Here is an 18,642-nt window from a genome sequence, read left to right on the forward strand (position 1 = left end):
TACAGAATCTAGATCTCCTTGGAGTTGTGCAGCTTTTTATGTAAACAAAAATTCAGAAATAGAAAGAGGCACTCCTTATATTTTAAATTCATAATAAATCGAGTTTGGACAATAATTTTATTTTTAAAATAATAAACTTATAATTTATGAATTTTAAAAATTATTGAATACAATATTTGTATATATTTTCTTTTTTTTTAAATAATTTTATTCAATCCCACTCTAGAATCAAGAGTAAAAAATTTATATTTGTACCATCTCACTCAATTATACAATTAAATATATTTTAGAGTTATAATATAGCAAAAACTTATATATTGTCAATATTGATTAAATTCTATTTTATCAGTCTTAACTGATGATTTAGATGTGTGTGATTTTCATTTTGTGCATAGAGATTGTAATAGAGCAGCTCAATTTATTACTTACAAAATGCTTTATAATGATACTTTTGTTTATAATTTTTCAAAGCAATTCAACTTTATACTATTTTCTTTACCTGTCTAAGGTTTAATAGATTTACTTGTGTTGCAAAGCATGGAGATGGGCCAGGCCCAATGGGCCCCATTCTATTGATGAGTTCCAAACCAATCTCTTGAAATTTGAATCCTTGAACTCACATCCTTGTTGGTCCACTGAGTGTCTTGGCCCATGAGAAGCTGTCCATTTTAATTCAGCTTCACTAGTCACTACCTGAGTCAAGCCCAATCTCTTCTCTCCTTTCTCTTAAAAACAATTTCAAAGACTTGGGAAGGAAGGACGGACAGAAGATCAGCCTCTCTTATAGCAGGGTCTGGTTCTAATTCAAGTCTTCGAATCAGCTTCATGTGCATCTGCTTATTCTGTGGTAGGGCATATCTGCGAGAGAGAGGAATATGAAGCATTATGGGGCAACCCATAATTTTAAACACTGTCCACATTCCACTGCATTTATTGCTTCAGTTTTACCCTTGGAAAAGGATAGATACCCTACAAATTGATATAGTTGGTGGAGTTTATTATTTTAGTTGTGACCCATTACCACTTCAATTCCTTAAATTGTATCCAGACAATTTAGATATCTTCTGCTGGGCATTTATGCTTCAAAAAGCTTATGCCTTCACAAATCATTATCATTAAAATGATTTAATCATTAATTATTAATTAAAGAGAATATCTTTTGGATAGTAATAAAAGGGTTTGAAAAGCCTTTTTTTTTTTTTAAGTAGAATTTGAAGCTTTTAAGCTTGTTGATAAATATAAAAAAAAAATAAATTTAAAATTTTAAGTATTGAAATAAATATATTTTTTAAAACCACTTAAATTAGTGTTTAGGTGTAACCTTTTTATTTATAAAAATATGACAAATTTATAAAATAATATATATATTTTTTTAATTTTGAAAAAGGTATTACTGATTTATAAAAACATTTTTATCTCGTAAATTATTTGTAAATGCTAAAATAAAAAATACTTAGTAACAATATTTAAAATTTAAATATTTTATATAAATTTAAAAAAAATTATTAAAAATATGTAAAAATACAATGTAATAAGTATTGAAAGTTTAATATTAAAATTTAAAATTAATTAATTAAATTTACGTTATTTATTTAAAATTAATTTAATAAATATAATATTTAATTATTTATTTTTATAATTCCCTAATTGAGTTAGTAGTTTATTGATTAAACTAAAAGTGATATACCTCAAACGTCAGAATCCAACCCTATCCCTCAGCCATATCAAAATCCGAGCCAGATCTGATAACACTGCCGAAAGTCAAAAAGCCTAACTTTGCTCCTTTAGTTACCCTTGAAGTGACTGTCCAAAGGAAAGAGAAGCCTAAGCTTGTGGATAGCGTTTGAATTGAATAGGTTTAAAGTTGTTTGCTCACCTGGGCTCAATGAACAGACCAACAATTACCCTCTAAAAATATCTGAGAGCCAATTCCTAGGTCCTAAATTATTATTTATTATTTAAGAGAGACTTTAGGTAGCTAGGGAGAGACACAAAGCATACAACTTCATTCCTATTGAAACATACATATTCATAAAGCATGAAGGAAGCACCCTACAAATAACAGAGAAGTGAATAAATGATACTATGGAGATGGAGGCCAACCATATAATTCAGCATACTCAATTCCTTCATAGAACCTGAACTCAAGCTCCTCCAGCCTTTGCTCATCATCCCACATTTCATCAATACGAAGCAAAGCGCTCAGCAGCGTCTAGTAGATCCTCTAGTAGATGAGGCCCCAAAACTCTCACTTTTGGGAACTTCTCCTTGAGGAAGTTGCTATCAAGTTTCACATTCCAGCATCCTGTCAAATTCACAAACTCGAGCTCAGGGCAGCTTGAAAGGATCTTCAACACGCTTTCTTTGCCGCTGAGGCGATGGTAAGCAATTTCTAAATGCTTCAGCTTAGGCATAGTGGCAGCAATGGCACGAGCCTCATCATCTAGTGGGAACTGGTCTGCTGAAGATGATAGCTCCATGTTCCGGTACAGGACCAGAAGCAATTTACAATGTTTTCCAATGGTCTCTAAAGCTTGAGCACCGATTTTATTGCAATAGCTCACATCCAAGAAAGTGATTGTTGAAAGTTTTCCAGCAATCTGCTCAACAATTGAATCGCTTATTTCGCTTCTTGGCACTTGCAAATTCTCAAGGGATCCAGCACTTGCAAAACCAAAAAAGAAAAAACCCAAGTCACTAGGTTTCTGATTAGAGAATGCCACCATTAAAAGTCTTCGCCTAATGATGATACAAAGCCAGCTCCACAGATAGCAATTACAACGAGGAACAGCTACAATAAATACATTTGAGCATTGCAAACATAACAAACAAATAAAGATCAAAACGAGACATGTTTTCACATCTGCATTGAGAAGATCCTAAATGAACACAGAATAGAGAAGCAATCAAGATCACCTATTAAGCAAACCGCGCTGCACCTAAACTAGAAATTGCGAGCAGATTACAAGATTTCATGAAGAGCTTAGCAATTGAAAATTGAAGTTTGATCAAACAAGTTTAGTTCAGCTTACTGCTCAACGAGGAATGAGAAAATAGAATTATTGGAAATGCCAGTGACAGAGAGCTTGCGGAGGGATCCACAGCTTCGAGTGATCAACATTCGAAGCATGCGATCAAGGTGGTGAGGCTGGCGACTTTTACTCCATTCCTCGATGTCTATCTCTTGCCAACAATATGGCCCTGAAACTGCTCTGCCCCATGATTTGCAAACCCTTGGGATCACTGTTAGTATCTCTTGTAGAGAAAGATTTCTAAAGATTAGAGCAAGGGCATCTGGTATCAGCTCATCCCAACAGCGATAATCACTTGCCTCGTCCATATATTTTGCCTGTAGAATCAAATAACACAAATGTAGGGGAAATCCAAAGTTAATCCAAGCATGACACAGACCTCTTGAATCTCATTTATGGATATCATCAGAAAGGGTTAATCCTACAAGAGAACTTTGAAGGGAAATCTGCAGAATTCAAGAATCCAAAACTAAAAGAAAAACACAAAAGATCTGAGATACACGCAATTAATTTTCAGTAACAAAATATCTTTTAATTATCAAACATAAGAGAAAAAAAATCGACAATGATATTAGTAGGTTACATGCAAGGGAAAGAGATCAGATAAGGAACTAAATTACCAAAAAAATGAGAAAAAAATAACAAAGCTTGTATATTTATATTAATCATTCAACATCAGTAAACCAAATGAAGACATTAGGACCCAAAAGATTAAAAATTTCCAATTACAGTAAAAAAAGAGGACTAAAATCTGGATAAAACGAAAGAAACGGCAAAAAAAAATTGATCGGGAGAGGGAAATCAAGAAATAAACTGCAAATCAAAGCACGAATAAGATGTACGCTAAGTAGCTTTACAGATCCATGAAGCTAGATCCACACAAGAAAACTGGTTAGAAACATCATTTGCATGTCTATTACGGCGGGAAGCGAGCGGGTGATGATGAGTTTAAGCTAAAACTCTGAATGGTTGAAATGAATGAGAAGCAAAAGACAAGAAATTGCATGTTCTTGCAATTCAAACAACCCTGAAACAGAGTGTGTTTTCTGGGGTAAGCAACGGACAAAGAAAGAGAGATATAAAGTAATAACAAGTCTCGACGTATTTGCATAAACACCTTGAAGAAAAAGAAGCAATTTTCCCCCCCTTGGAAGACTCTGGCTTTCTTAGTTTCTCTGTGATTTGGGTTCTGCAACAGGGTCACCGATTTATCCCCCACAAACGCAGGCAAAAATAAAACAGAGAGAGAAGGCGGTGGGGTAAAAAGAAACAGAGAAAGCTACAAAATTAGTGGAGCCCGCATCTGCCCACCTAACAATACAAGAACCAAATGGTAAAAACAAAGCGTGTAAAAGCAAAATACAGCGGGAAGTATAAACGTACGAGTTAAATACCCACCAGAAAATGGAATATTTTGCAGCAAGAGAAAAAAACAGAGACAAAAAGAAAAAGAAAATATCCAATGGGAGCGTTTTATTATAGAGATTCAGAAGTGTCAAGCACTCAAAGCTCGTGCTAATTACAGTTTTGTTTCACAAGCACTGTTTTAGTATATTTATTTCTCCTCTGAAGTATAGGTTTGAACTTTGAATAAGACTCAAGCCGCTTGACATTTGTGCAGATTTTGTGCAGATTTTAGCGAATTGCGACATGAATGTTTACAAGTTCCAAATGGGTCTTGTAGAACCGTGAACTGGCAGGGTAGGGCATTCCACGGAGTTCAAGATGACGTTGGTCTAGGCCCATGACCATGAGATATTTGGACTTTGGTTTTTTAGCCTTGAAAAAGTTGCATTTCAGGTGCCAACTTGGCAAGATTTGAGCTCAGGATCAGGCTCCACCAGCTGCTCATACTTTGCACTCTACAGTTCTACACCACCTCCACCACCATAACACAGAGACCAAAAACGTACGGTATCCTGCTGGGTAGCAATAAAGATCGTAATCTACTACTATACATTTCCCCGTTATACGTACTTGTGTACGCGTTTGTTTCATTGATTTGATGGTCGTTGGGCCATGTGGTTCCAATCGTCTTTTACGTCAACATCATGTCACGGATAAAGCTAATGTAATTTTGATCTCATCCTGAAAGTTTTGGTACCATAATAAACATGAGTGATTTCGACAAAAAAAAAAAAACATTAATGATACACCAAATTGTTACACCCAACAAAACAAACACATATTCAATTATTTATTTTATTTTTAATTTGATTTTGATAAATACAGAAGCGAAAATGGGTAAGAGATTGCCTGGGTGGGTATGGATTGTGTACTGTTTATGGGGTTATTGAACCTAATCAAATTGAAAACCGTACTCTATCATATTGGAATAAAAAAAAAAATCGCCAATATAATAATCAAATCAAATTTTTATTTATTATTTTCGTTATATTTTAATTTTTTATTAAAAATTGAAACGAAATTATATTAAATCAGAATTTTAGGTAAAATCTTATCGAAATTGAACAACCTAAATTGTAGGCAGAGAGCGAGGAGTCTGATTTTTCAGATAAATAATAATACTGTCATTGAGATTTTTTATGTTTTATTTTTTAAATCTAAAGATAGAGATTGCATTGATAGTAAAAGAGGCATTATAAATTTGCGTCTTGGGGGTCTTGTTTCTCAATGTAGACAGTTGCTTCAATTACCTTGGAAGGTTGAGTTTCTTCACTGCTGTAGAGAGGCCAATAAGGTGGCTGATGTTTTAGCTAACTTGGCTGTTCAAGGTGAAGAAGGGTTTCATCAGCTTAATTCGATTTCTATTGAAGTTGTGCAATTCCTCCGCTAAAATTAATTTCAAATAATGTTTGATTTTCTGGGGGCACACCCTACCCTTTCTATATATATATATATATATATATATATATATATATATATGAAAGACATTATAGGGCTACAATCCAAATATTATAGAGCCACAATAAGCCTGATAAACAAGCAAAGAAACTAAATGAGGTCCAAGCACAAATCATAATTCAACCCCATGACCTAAAACATAGATTCCTACAAACCCAATACAACATCAGCCCAAGCCTAGCAACCAACCCTAGTAAGGCAGCAACCAGGAGGCAGCCATTAGGAAGGACCCCAACATCAAAGCCAATCACTAGATCTAACTGTCAAGGAAGAACAATGGCCATGTAAGCTAAGTTTGAACAAAGATGAGTGAACTGGAGCAGAAAAACAACTCAGTTGAAACTCACAGTAACCATGGAGATGCCGGGGATGCAGCAGAGAGAAAGAGGGCTATGAAGAGCTCTTCAGCATTTTCTCAGCCATAGAGTCGGGCAGTTTTTAGTGGGTAAAGACCCCAGAGGTTTCACTTGCCAAAGACATAAATTCTCTGCACACTCAACCAATCAGATCAATCCTCGTCTAGACAGCTTCCATGGTACACAGAGGTCCCTAAAGACAGGTCCCTTTGACATTACACCGACCTGCAACAAAATAATATATATATATATATATATACATCTCAGTCCCAGAAACTAAGAGAGGAGACCCGCTCTCTGAGAGCACGGGAAGGAGACACAACTGCAATTTTATGTGATGACAAATTAATTATAGGATAATAATTATTATTTAAATTAAAAAATATTTTTAATATATAAATAAAATTAAATTTTATAAAATTTATTATAGTCCATCCCCTATCCGAATGTGGCTAGAACTACATGTTTCTGACGCTGGTATTGGTATATTATACTAATTCTTTTATCCTTCTCGTTTGGCCCACAAGTTTGAAATTTTTTAAAAACCAAACCATATTGCGATACTATTTATTTTCATTTTTTTTTTATATTTCTGACAATAATATAAGATTTATTTTCTATATTATAAAAAAAATATATATATTTTTGTAAAAGAAAGAGTATTATTTTTATGTATAAAAAAAATATACTATAATCTTTAATAACTTATCGCATGAGTCGATTTTTATGATTTAATTTTAGGTGAATTACTATAAATATTGCCATTATTTGTCTCTTAAATCTATATATTAACAATTATGTTAGAACTGTCACTCTTTCATTTTAATAGTTTGATATAATATTGCCCAGCAAAGTATTTTCAGCTTTTACTAATTGCGATCGATATAATTTTATATATAGCAAAGTGATTTTAACTTTTATTAGTTTTAATTTCCATAATTATTTTGTTTAAGATTATTTTGCTTAACAAAAGTTCATGCTTCACAAAATTTGTGTATTTTATCTCATAAGTTTTACGTAAAGTGATATCTTTTTAAAAAAAGTAATTATTTAAAAAAATTAAATTAATAAAAAATAATAACACTTTATATAAATATAAACATATATATTATAAATAATATAATATAGTGTTATTTTAAATTTATTATAATAGTACTAAATTTTTATTAAAAATAAATCATTTAATTCATTGCTATTACTTAATTATAAGTTCTTATTATATTAATCTAAAAAATGCTATATTCATACATATTTTTGAAGTATATATCACCATTTTTCTATTATTTTAATATATTTTTTAAAAGATAATTATTTTGTAAAAATTAAGTAACACTTTACGCAAATTGTATGAGATAAAAAAAAATTGTGAAGTATAAATTTTTAAAGCAAAGTATTTTTTATTATTATTATTAAAAAGAAAACAGAGTGCGTGTGTACAAATAGTTGAGTTTATGATTATTCTATTTTACATAAAGTAAAATTTATATATAAAAAAAAACTTTACATCAAATTTATAAAATAAAAAATAATTTTTGGAGATAAAATAGTATTACTCTATTTTATATTAAATAAATATAGAAACATCCTTTGTATTGCATATAATTATTTATTATGTTATGAATACATTATAAATAGAATATTACATAAATGAATGTTAATTAAATTTGATTATATTTAAAGATTATTTAAGTACATTATATTGATTTATAAGCTTATAAATTATTGAATGATATTAAATTATATTTATTATTAATTAAAAGTTATATCATATTTAATGCCTTTTTCATTTTTCTATTATTGTTTAATAAATATAAATTATAATTAATTAATTAATTTTTTTATTATTTAATATTATAATAAATATTAATATAATTAAAACTCTATTTATTTTGTAAAAAAAAATTAATTTCTATTTGATAAAAAAATATTTTTTATTAATCTATTTTTTTAAGTATATCACACGCTATAAAATATAAAAAAAATATTTTCAATAAAATAAATCACCATTTTTTCACTCATTTTAACTTTGAAGGACGGATTAATAAAGCTACACTAACTTTTACTCGTTAAACTAACTGTTGTTCGTTAAATTCAATGTAACCATTGTATATACGACATCTGATTTTGATCATTGATCATAATGCTCTTTATATAAAATTTATTATAATTAATAATTATAATAATTTTGTTACACATAAAACGATTTTATTCCAAAAGTTTTCAAAATAAAGGAATTAACTATTTAAGTATTAGCCCCTTCAACCTCCATCAAACGCACCACAAGTATTATATTATAGAGTAATTGCAGCATCCTTTTTTTCCTTTCACTATTATAATTAATAATAGAATAAATTTCTCCAGTAATCACTCAACTCAAATTGTTAAATGTTTCATTTCACATACAATACTTTAATTTGTTTAATAAAATCACTCATTTTCTATTTTTTCACTACCAATTAATCAAACTAAAATACGATTGAATTTCCAATAGGACTCTTATATGGTGTGTCTTATATAGTTTTAAATCATAAAAAAAAAAAAAAATTATTCCCTTACCAGATCAAATTAAAAACCAAAGCAAAAAATCAAATTTATCCCTACACTGATTATTACATTTACTAATATCTATTTTAAAAAAAAAAAAAAACTAAAGAAAACAACAAATTTCAATCCCTAACAAAGATATAATTTTTTTTATATAATTTAAAACAATATATAAGACACACAAATTCTATTAAATTCTAATCTAGGGACTACTGGTGGAAAAAAATAAAAAATAAAGTAATTTTATTAAAATAAATTGAAATATAACAACTAAAATAAAACGATTAGCATAGTTGAATGACAGCGGAAAATTTATCCTTAATAATCCAATCAAGGCAAATGAGCTACAACACCACTAGTTGCAAATCTTAAAAGATACAAGGGATTTATTTAACATTATAATTAAAATTATTATTAAAAAATATTTTTTAAAATATATTAGTTAAAAAATATTAAAAATTAATTATAATTAAATTTCATATGCTTTAACTAAAAAAATTAACATAATTAAATCATTTATAAATTTTTTAACATTGTTTAAAATATTTTTTTTTTAAAAAAAATCATTTTTTAACCTCCCAACCATGGAGATAAAATGACACCTTGCCTTTCAAGTTTCAACTACCCAGTACCAAGGCATAGTCTAGACTCTAGAGTCTCTTAACTCAAAAAAAACAAAAAAAAAACAACTTGCCTTACCGGTCAGCAGTCTGCTATAGATCCTAAAACCTACCCATGACTTTTATCTCCCAAAGAAGGAAATTTATTTCTAGCATATAAATAGAAAATAGATGACTCCTACCCAACGACCATGAAACGGAACTCCTACGAAATAGCAAAGTCCTACGGGCGCACGCACCATTCAAGTATGCAATTCTTTTGTACCCGAGAAAGGCCTTCAAAAGGGCATAATATATGATGCAACAATAGAAAGAATGTGTAAAGGTCTCAATTAATAATAATAATAATAATAATAATAATAAATGTTAAAAAAGAATGTGAATCCCCACTGCACACAATACAGATGCATGTTTTCTAACAATGCTCATCACACTTGGCACAGCATTTCACTTTTGATTATCAGTCTATCACAACAATTGATCTAATGACAAGGAAAGAAAAAACAGATACATGTTTTCTAACAATGCTCATCACGCTTGGCACAGCATTCCACTTTTGATTATCCGTCTATCACAACAATTGATCTAGTGACAAGGAAAGAAAAACCATGCACATTTGTATAACATTTGTCTAAAATCAAACGTTAACATAGAATTTCATCCCATTAACTACTCAATTTGTAATTTGTGTACTAACATCAAATATAAGTTGTTCAACAAAAACGCAGGCACTGACCTCTGACACTGCATCTGTATGGCCAATAAAAGAGGCAAGAGAAGAAAAAAGGTTGAGCAGGAAAATCAAATTAATTCATGTTATAAAATGTATGATAAGTTAAACTGGCAACCATTAATAGTGCTTATGATAAGTTAAACTGGCAACCATTAATAGTGCTCGGTGAGATCAGGTGGAAAATGCTTTCTCTTGATCGATCCTATTGAGCCTGATAATACATTCTACTCCCTGGAAGAAAGAAAGAATAATAAAAATCAACCATAAAACTCAATAATAAGCTTTGCAATGATTAAGGCAACAACTAGTTCAGATCATAAGCCAACCCCAGTAACATGTAGCATTCTAAATACTTCTACTCATGAAATTGACCAGACAAATAGTATCCAAGTCATCAAGAAGACACTGCCACTATCAAACATAAAAACTGAAGAATGAAGATTCCTCTCACAGGATCAAAGCACTATAACCATAAGTCCATTGAATTTGCCATTTGCCATGATATTGCGGCAATGTGAATGTGAAATGTAAGGAGACAGCCACAAATAAAAACTTAACCACACACCAAGTGTTCCAAACTAAGCAAAAAGACACATCTAAAACCATAAATACATCAATTCTGCTGTTGTAACTAAACAAACATTCACCATAAATGTAAGATACTCGTGAACAAAGCTAATGGACTAATGTAATTCAGAAAACAAATAAAGAATCCTGCAGATAATGTGCTGACTAAAAATGTGCTGGACATGTTTGCACTTAATGTCAATTTCAATTTTATTTTCTTCTAGTAATAAATTTAAGCACAGTGCCTCATAACCATATTTCAAATCATCAAAATGTTATGCCAAGTATCTATGTCTCAATAAACTATTTCTTTCACAGCCACTGATCAAAAAGCAACAAACACTTGATTAAAACGTTAACTAAAATTTCCAAAATTTATATTTCTGCCTAGGTAAACCAAATTGAATGAAATATTGGATGCAGTAATAAAGGAGAGAAAAACACATACCACTTAATGAGCCACCCAAACAGAAAGTGTTGCATGATGGGAACTTTCCCCAACACTTCAGCCTTATACATCTTAAGCAACCCACTATTCACCTTGTTCCAATTAGGCACCCCACTGATGTCGTCCAATAATGGCGAATGTTCAGCAAACAACCCCTTTTTCACCTTCTTGATAAATGCAATGCAAGAAAGGTACATGAACTCTTTTGAAAAATTTTCCAAAATATCTTCGTTGTGAATTGACTTGGGCTTCATATACTTGTGATCAATCAATTGCGATGATCCAAATATAAAGGGCAAGAAATGATAATCATCAAGCCCCCAAACACCATGTGAACCCGCAGGCTCCAAACAGTAAACCAATTGCAATTTCCTCATTAGCTCAAGGTAATTTACGAAAACGCGAGCCACCACAGCATGATAATCCTCTTCCTTAATAATTCCCATCCTTGCCAGGCAGTATAACCACGCTGCGAAATTAGTCTCGTGGCCAGTACCATAATCAATCCGGCTTGAATTGCCAAAACTATCGGTGAAATAAGGAACAATCTCGACCGTTGCAGATTTAAAATCATCAGGTAAAAATTGAAGCATCAACGATTCGCTATTTTCCTCCAAACGGCTATGCCAGGTTCGGTACGAGACATTGCCATAGCGAGCTGCTTGTTGAACCGGAGGAATTTCCTCAATCCACTGCATTAGGGTTTGAAGAATGGAGAGTATCGCCTTTACGGTGGGCGATTCATGGGAGGGATCGGAGATTTTGTGGCGGCGGATAGATTCCGAAAGAGCAACAACGAAGCCGAGGAAGTTCTTCCCGGAAGCGGATTCCTGGAAGTGGCGAATACCATCGGGGTTTTGAATTTTCTTAGAGGGAGATTGGAAGTTGTAAGGAGGGGAAATAGTAGGGACCTTTTGTGATTGAGGGACAGGAGCGAGGATTATAGCTTGGGAGTTGTTGGGAGGAAGATTGATAGCCGGATAACGGATTGGGCGGTAAGCAGGAGGCGGAGACATTTCTGGCCATGAAGATTGAGGCGGCGAAGGGAAGGCCGTTGGGCCCCCGCATTTGGCGCAAGTGCTGCTGGTGCATGATGGTGGAGAGGCCGTAGGTGACTTAGGAGGGTCTTGATGCTGCTGGGGGTGGTGGTGGTGGTGGGGCTCTTCCATACCGGTGGCTTTTGGTGGAGCGGAATGGGGGGAGCGGGAGGGAAGGGAAGGGAAGAGGGTTGACGAACTCTACTTTCCAGTTTCCACTTGGAGAAGGCGGGCTACTATGGGCTACTTTCCATTAGGTGCTGGGCCCACTCATATTGTTAGGCTACCCTGATCTCCTACTCCGAGTCCCACTATGAGAAATGGACCATTTGTTACGTTTAAGCCCAAAATCGCACGGCTCGAAAAATGTTCTCTTATTTTAGTAGTAGAATATAGAACCACTTGGAATGAGCATTTATAATAATTATAACATACATTAACATTCTAATATACAACGTAACACTTGAAAAAAAAACAAAACTCTCTATATCTACATCAGTACATACATTACATCAGTACATACATTATCAAAGTGCATACCTACAAATTATAAACTAAATATGGTTATGAATTTTATATTTTATTTTATTTACAAGAGGGTTTTGCACGTGGAGGTCTGAGGGTCCCACATTGCAGGGAGCAGATATTTACGCCCATTCATACCCAATGCGTTGTAGCTAGCTCCTGTCGTTTTGTCCACCAAAACCTCCCCAGGATATCCCGGGTGTGCTCCGTTTCCAAAAATACCCGTGCACGCGCTCACTGCCTCTAGTGGAGCGCCAGCGCTCCCCTCAAAGTACCCGTTATTAAACGGATTCGTCACCGTTCCCGCCAAAACCGTGGCCAAATTAATGATCATTCCGTCAATTCCAATATCGCCACTGGGAGAGACCAAAGGGGGATTTTGCGGTCCGTAAATGGGCTGGTGGAAAGGCCATGCGCACTGACCGGGGCACTGAGTCAGTGAGTTACCTACCCAAGCATAGGCGAACTCGCCATTGCCCGTACCCGATCCATGTGCCCCACATCGACTCGTGCAAAATCCCTCAATCGCCACATCAGCAGATGTAAAAACGAAATTGATTGGATTTTTACCTTGGCTAGCTATGGAGGCCAACGTTACAAGCTGTGCCATTTTGAGTGATTTTCCAAGAAAGTAATTCTCATCAAGCACCTGATTCCCTACGATGACGGAGCATGAACCTCCTCTGTACATTCCGGTGGTCTCCCACCAGGACGATACCGAAGGCGATGGAGCTTTGACCCAATTGAGAGAGTTGTGAAAGTCAACGATTATGGAGCGCTGGATCGGAGAGAACTTGCCATACCAAATTAGATTAATGGTGACATTGCCTTTAAGAAGTGGGCCGTTGTGGTAAAGCAGAAGAGGTTGTTCTTGAACCAGAGCAGCAAGTTTTCTTGTTGTGGCTAGAGCAGGGCGAAGCATAGAGAATAGCACAAGAAGTGAAACAAAAATGGTGAAATGGGAAATTGAAGCCATAATGAGAAGGTGAAGTTGCTTTTGCTTTTATTTCTTGGTGACTAGTGAATGTTTCCGACTTTGAATTGACGATGGGGTTTGTGTACGTATGAAGGGTATTTCTAAGGGCGATCGAAAGGCGCTTGTGCTTGCGGATGCAGCTGGAGAAAGTATTTATATTTATATATATATACACTAAGGTCGACATAGCCATTAAGACTAGGCAGTGTCCTGGGAAGGGGCTAACTTTTGAGCTTTGATCTCATCCTTTAAAAATGTTTTATGTGCCCTGGCAAGAGGCACAGCGTCCCTTCTTCTTGGAACCTACCTTCCTTTCTTTCTTAGGATTCTTTTCTAGCATTATTATTATAGTCATTATTTATTATTATAATATGCCCATAGCATGCTAGCTGTTCGTGTGATTAGTCCTTCAATGGTTTTCAACGCACAGGTTTAATTTTTTTGTCGAACACACAGGTTTAATTCGGTAGCATTTAAGTGGTGTTAGCCGAAAATTGCAACTTGTCAAGTATCAATCTTTCATTCTAAACAAAATAACAGTCAATAATAATAATAATAATTAGCTAGCATCTATCAGGGTGACACATATTTAGATGAATACTCATAACAATAGGCATCAAATTCACAATAATTAGGCAAAGATTAGGAAAAAAATTATCCCTTATGAACTAATTAGGCAAGCAATAAAATTTGAACCCGCAAATATTCAACTCCATAGCATACAAAATGGTCGGAAAGCTGAAGCACTAACACCGAAGGAAAGGAGATGCGCAATCGTCCAATCGATAATGGGTGGGCGGTGCTAATTATTTGTGATCAAGAATTTGACGAAGAAGCAAAGAATTTACGTGGCGATGGATTTGGATGAAGCTCACATGCAAGCAGCAAGCGCCAGTAATATTCACTGGCGGACTTGTCGCCAACGTTATGGCTAAGTGCAGTGGCACTATGGCAGCAGGAATTATTGGTGGCTTCTGCTCCAATTTCCAAATAAGCAACATCTATGGTTTAGGGGACGTGTGTAGTGGTCCGTGGACAGTGTTTAGTGCGTTGGCATGAACAGTGTTTCCAGGGACCTACCTTGGGAATAATGTGCAAAATAAATTTGGATGGGTATGATGCCCTCCAACATAATTTTCGTGGCAAATTTGGATTTTGAAGGGCCAAGCTTGACAATTTATAACCTTTCGGTTATGGATTTGATTAACCTTGAGCCAAGACTAGCTGGGTGATAAATTAAACAAGGAACCTTCAATGCCCAAATTCAAAAGGATTGGCATATGTGGAAAACCAGGTTGAGAAGTTTGGAAAGATTAACAAACTCTGAAACCTTTTACTTCCGGAAAATTCTTGGCCAGTCACCCTCTTTATAGACCCAAAATGCTTGTTGTCTACACCAAGTGCATGTATCAATCAATAGGTAATCTGAAATCATAGTAAATCTCATTTATCTCATTTATTTTTTTTTTCTAATGATGATTTTGTGTATGAAGTAAAGTCATACGCTTCAAGGTATATTTTAATTATGTGAGACGTATTAACTTCACATGTAAAATCCTTCTTCTTTTGAATTGATTAATATGAACAAAATCTAGACAAGAACGAATCGCACACTTAATTATTTGAAATGCCAAGACTGACTGTTGGATCTTTTTTCTAGCTGTGTAAAACTGGAGCTAGCACCTGCAAGGTGAATTGGCAAGCATTTAGCTTCATAGCAACTTAAGCCCCTAGCCCTTTAAATCCTAATCGGGGCAAAACAAGCTTAATTAGCCGCGTGTAAAAATTAAAACCACAGAGTCTATTAAAAATGAAATTTCTAAGACAATCCTGGAATATGTCCAATATGGGAGCAATTAATTACTGACGCTCTTTCTTTGTGTTGAGTCAACATTGATCCAGAAACAGAGAAACATTCATCATATTAGAGCTAGATAAGCGCCAGGCTGAAAATGGCCTGTTAGCATCAAAGGTGCTCCATTAATAGTTATCCTTGTAAATTTACAAATAAATTGGGAAAAAGATATAAAACAAAATTATTCGGAAGAAAATCTGCGTTTTCATTATTCATTAACGGTACTACAAATGAATGAATTTAATAATAAAAAATCAAAGAATATTCTGTTTTTCTCGCAATTCTACAGTTACTTGTGTTTTACAAGAAGATTGGTGAGCGCGTTTCAGACCAGAGTCGAACAAGCTGAGGTTGAAGGATCAAACAAAGCGGGAAGCAAGTATATCCTGCCATCAACACCGTGTGCATTGTAGCTAGCACCAGTTGTAGCGTCCACCAAGAGATCCCCTGCATAACCGGGATAGGCTCCCTTTCCATATACCCCAGGGCAAGCCGATGCAGCATCCAGGGGAGCCTCCTTTGGACCTTGGAAGTATCCATTTCCAAATGGATTGGTCACAGTTCCAGCTAAAAGGCTAGCCAAATTGATGACCATACCATCAAGACCTACATCGTTGTTGGGCGCAACAAGAGGTGGGCTTTGTGGTCCATAGATTGGCTGGTGGAATGGCCAAGCACATTGACCTGGGCATTGAGTCTCAGAATTCCCAACCCAGATGTAAGCAAATTTGGAGCTTTTGCCATTGATTTTTTGAGCACTCATAGAAGAACCATGAGTACCACACCTGCTAGAGCAAAACCCTTCAACAGCCACATCAGATGAAGTCAAAACCACATTGATAGCATCTTTTTGTCCACCCTTAGATGCTAATCGAACAATTTGCTTATTGGATAGTGATTTGCCCAATGAATAGTTCTCATCAGAGATTTGGGTAACCAAAGAAAGGGCAAGAGGGGCGGTTTTCTTTGATTTGACGAGGTGGTAGTATTTCTCGGTGGCTTTCCACCACGTAGCAACAGATGGTTGGGCAGTGGTGGGTTGGGTAGAAGAAAGGGAAGTAATGAAATCGGAGACAATGGCACGCTGGGCAGGTTTGAAGTTACCGTACCAGATGATGTTGACAGAAATTTTTCCAGTAAGAAGAGGGCCATTGTGGTATTGAAAGAGCAAGGGCTGTTGGGCTTGATCAGACTCTGCGAGTCTTCTTGCTGCTGAGCTGAAATGAACAAGAGAAACAAATAAAAGGAGCTTAAGCAGGAAATGAGAGGCACCAAAAGAGGCCATAATAATAGATTTTAAACAAGATTAATATTGAAGGAAAATAAACGAAGTGAGCGATGAAGTTTGGAGTGAAGAGAAAAGAATGAGAAGATGGGTATAAATAGTGCAGAGAGTTGAGAGAGAGTTCATCTTGGGGAGGGAAACTACTGGATCTGGCTGGAGCCTGGTAGGATTAGAGTCCAAAAGAAACGCGGTGTCTGATTAAAGTGGTATGACAGCTAAGGAGAAGAAAACAAACATTGACGTGCCAATGTGTAAGAGGAAAACGACAAAAGCTTGCGCTATTAGTATTTGGTTGAGCCCCCTTCGGGTTGTTTAAAAAAAATAAGCATCCGTAATTTAAAAAAATAAAAATTAAGCATTCAAAATAATATTTTTCAGTTGCATTTTATGACTTGATCTAATATTAAATGTTAACTGTTAAGCTGTGTTTGATAAAAAGTTACAAAATTAATAATTAAATATTATATAAATTTTAATTTTTTTAAAAAATAATTATTAATTTAATTTTAAAAATATATAAATATTAATAAGATAAAAAATTAATTTATTTTATTTTAAATATCTAAAAAATATTAATAATAGTTAAAAGTTATAATAATAATTATTATCATTTTATTAATTTCGTACTAAATACTCTATTAATTTAAATTAAGTTAAATTACCTACACTCTCATTAATAGTCTATCTATCTTCAAAAACAAATTAGTTATAGTCAAACATTTATGCATTCAAAATATATTGTGAAGGAATTATACATGTGATAATTAAATATCTTTGTTGTAATTTTTTTTTTTAGGTTGAAATCTTTGGTTTTTCATCATGCTCAAATATATGATGAATTTTTTTTCCTGTTAGAAGGTAGATAGGATTCGGCATTTTGATAATATAATAGCAATTTTATCATATCTCTCATTTTATATAAGTACTACTCACGCACATTGCACATTTTATGTGAAATCCTGAATGACAAACTCTTGGACACAACCACACTTATGGACCTCACGTAGAGCTACACCGGTACACACACTTGGCTCACCTCTCTCGAGGTCTCCCTTTTTTTTCTATTAGAAGGTAGACACAGACATATATAATGTAATTACTTGAAAAGAATATTTATTTATTCATGAAAAATTTACTATTTATATATATATTCAAATTTCCCAGCAAAAGAAGGTTTCTAAAAAATAAAGGATATAAAGATAAATTCATCCAAATATAATTATTTTTTTATTTTATTTTTTCAAATAATAAAAAAATGTTTATTTTGCTCATTCTCCATCCTCGCTCAAAATTTTCCAAACAGAGTTAGAATAAAATCAAGTGTGTATATATATAACACGTAGTTATAAATGATTTTTATTTCATTTTAAATATTAGTTGAAGATAATTTATATAATATTAATTGTTGAAATTTAATAAAATAACGTTAACAATAAGTATGTCAAATTTGAGAAATATAATTAAAAAGTATGAAATTAAAAATATTCAAATGATGATTGTAACAACAAAAAAAAAATAAAAATAATAATACTAATAAATAAATAAATTAATTAATTAAAAAAAAAATCAGAAAACTAGCAGCCCCCCTTAAAACTCTCCCTCCCGTCACTCTCCCTTTCCTTCCCTTTTTCTATCGGCCGGCGATCCTCCAGCCACTATGGCCGGCCTTAGGTGTCCCCCCACCCTGGGCGATGCCGGCGAGCCACCAGCCGGCAGGTAGCACCGCCAGACGCGGCGGTAAGAGAAGGAGAAGAGAGAGAAAACGCGCGCACAGTGGGCAGCGGCTTTCCGGGTCGATT

The 18,642-nt window shown here is 33.9% G+C and overlaps 4 protein-coding genes and 1 long non-coding RNA gene across 7 annotated transcripts; all 5 read right to left on the reverse strand.

Moving 5' to 3' along the window:
- Positions 1–1,987: 1,987 nt before the first annotated feature.
- Positions 1,988–4,342, reverse strand: LOC110636701 (F-box protein FBW2). Its single transcript, XM_021786514.2, is given in 5 exon segments — positions 1,988–2,192; positions 2,194–2,664; positions 3,033–3,349; positions 3,890–4,059; positions 4,150–4,342. Coding segments are annotated over 3 exon segments (888 nt in total). The 5' UTR covers positions 3,341–3,349; positions 3,890–4,059; positions 4,150–4,342; the 3' UTR covers positions 1,988–2,083.
- Positions 4,343–5,992: 1,650 nt separating this feature from the next.
- Positions 5,993–6,561, reverse strand: LOC131171313 (uncharacterized). Its single transcript, XR_009141971.1, has 2 exons — positions 6,245–6,561; positions 5,993–6,157 (listed from the first exon to the last, which is right to left on the reverse strand). It is a non-coding gene; the product is annotated as an uncharacterized LOC131171313 (long non-coding RNA).
- A 3,500-nt stretch (positions 6,562–10,061) lies between these two features.
- LOC110636708 (uncharacterized) lies at positions 10,062–12,412 on the reverse strand. 3 transcript variants are annotated; one of them, XR_002491387.2, is made up of 3 exons: positions 11,166–12,412; positions 10,301–10,381; positions 10,062–10,167 (listed from the first exon to the last, which is right to left on the reverse strand). XR_002491387.2 is itself a non-coding variant. In XM_021786527.2 (2 exons), the coding sequence occupies exons 1-2, from the start codon at positions 12,332–12,334 to the stop codon at positions 10,375–10,377; spliced, it is 1,176 nt and encodes a 391-aa protein (XP_021642219.2). In that variant the 5' UTR covers positions 12,335–12,411; the 3' UTR covers positions 10,062–10,374. The 3 variants fall into 3 exon arrangements, 1 of the variants encoding a protein (XP_021642219.2); XR_009141972.1 differs by having other exon boundaries at positions 10,062–10,243; positions 10,279–10,381; positions 11,166–12,411; XM_021786527.2 differs by having other exon boundaries at positions 10,062–10,381; positions 11,166–12,411.
- A 351-nt stretch (positions 12,413–12,763) lies between these two features.
- On the reverse strand, positions 12,764–13,883 carry LOC110636709 (protein EXORDIUM-like 2). Its single transcript, XM_058131020.1, has one exon. The coding sequence runs from the start codon at positions 13,701–13,703 to the stop codon at positions 12,792–12,794; it is 912 nt and encodes a 303-aa protein (XP_057987003.1). The 5' UTR covers positions 13,704–13,883; the 3' UTR covers positions 12,764–12,791.
- A 1,856-nt stretch (positions 13,884–15,739) lies between these two features.
- On the reverse strand, positions 15,740–16,989 carry LOC110636705 (protein PHOSPHATE-INDUCED 1). The gene has a single exon (XM_021786523.2). It carries the CDS (start codon positions 16,841–16,843, stop codon positions 15,884–15,886), a length of 960 nt encoding a protein of 319 aa, XP_021642215.2. The 5' UTR covers positions 16,844–16,989; the 3' UTR covers positions 15,740–15,883.
- Positions 16,990–18,642: the final 1,653 nt, after the last annotated feature.

This window comes from Hevea brasiliensis, chromosome 12 (assembly GCF_030052815.1).
Source record: "Hevea brasiliensis isolate MT/VB/25A 57/8 chromosome 12, ASM3005281v1, whole genome shotgun sequence".
Taxonomy (NCBI): domain Eukaryota; kingdom Viridiplantae; phylum Streptophyta; class Magnoliopsida; order Malpighiales; family Euphorbiaceae; genus Hevea; species Hevea brasiliensis.

Bases quoted from the DNA above. Each gene is read 5' to 3' on its own strand.
- LOC110636709 (XM_058131020.1), bottom strand. From the start codon at position 13,703: ATGGCTTCAATTTCCCATTTCACCATTTTTGTTTCACTTCTTGTGCTA.
- LOC110636705 (XM_021786523.2), bottom strand. From the start codon at position 16,843: ATGGCCTCTTTTGGTGCCTCTCATTTCCTGCTTAAGCTCCTTTTATTT.
- LOC110636708 (XM_021786527.2), bottom strand. From the start codon at position 12,334: ATGGAAGAGCCCCACCACCACCACCACCCCCAGCAGCATCAAGACCCT.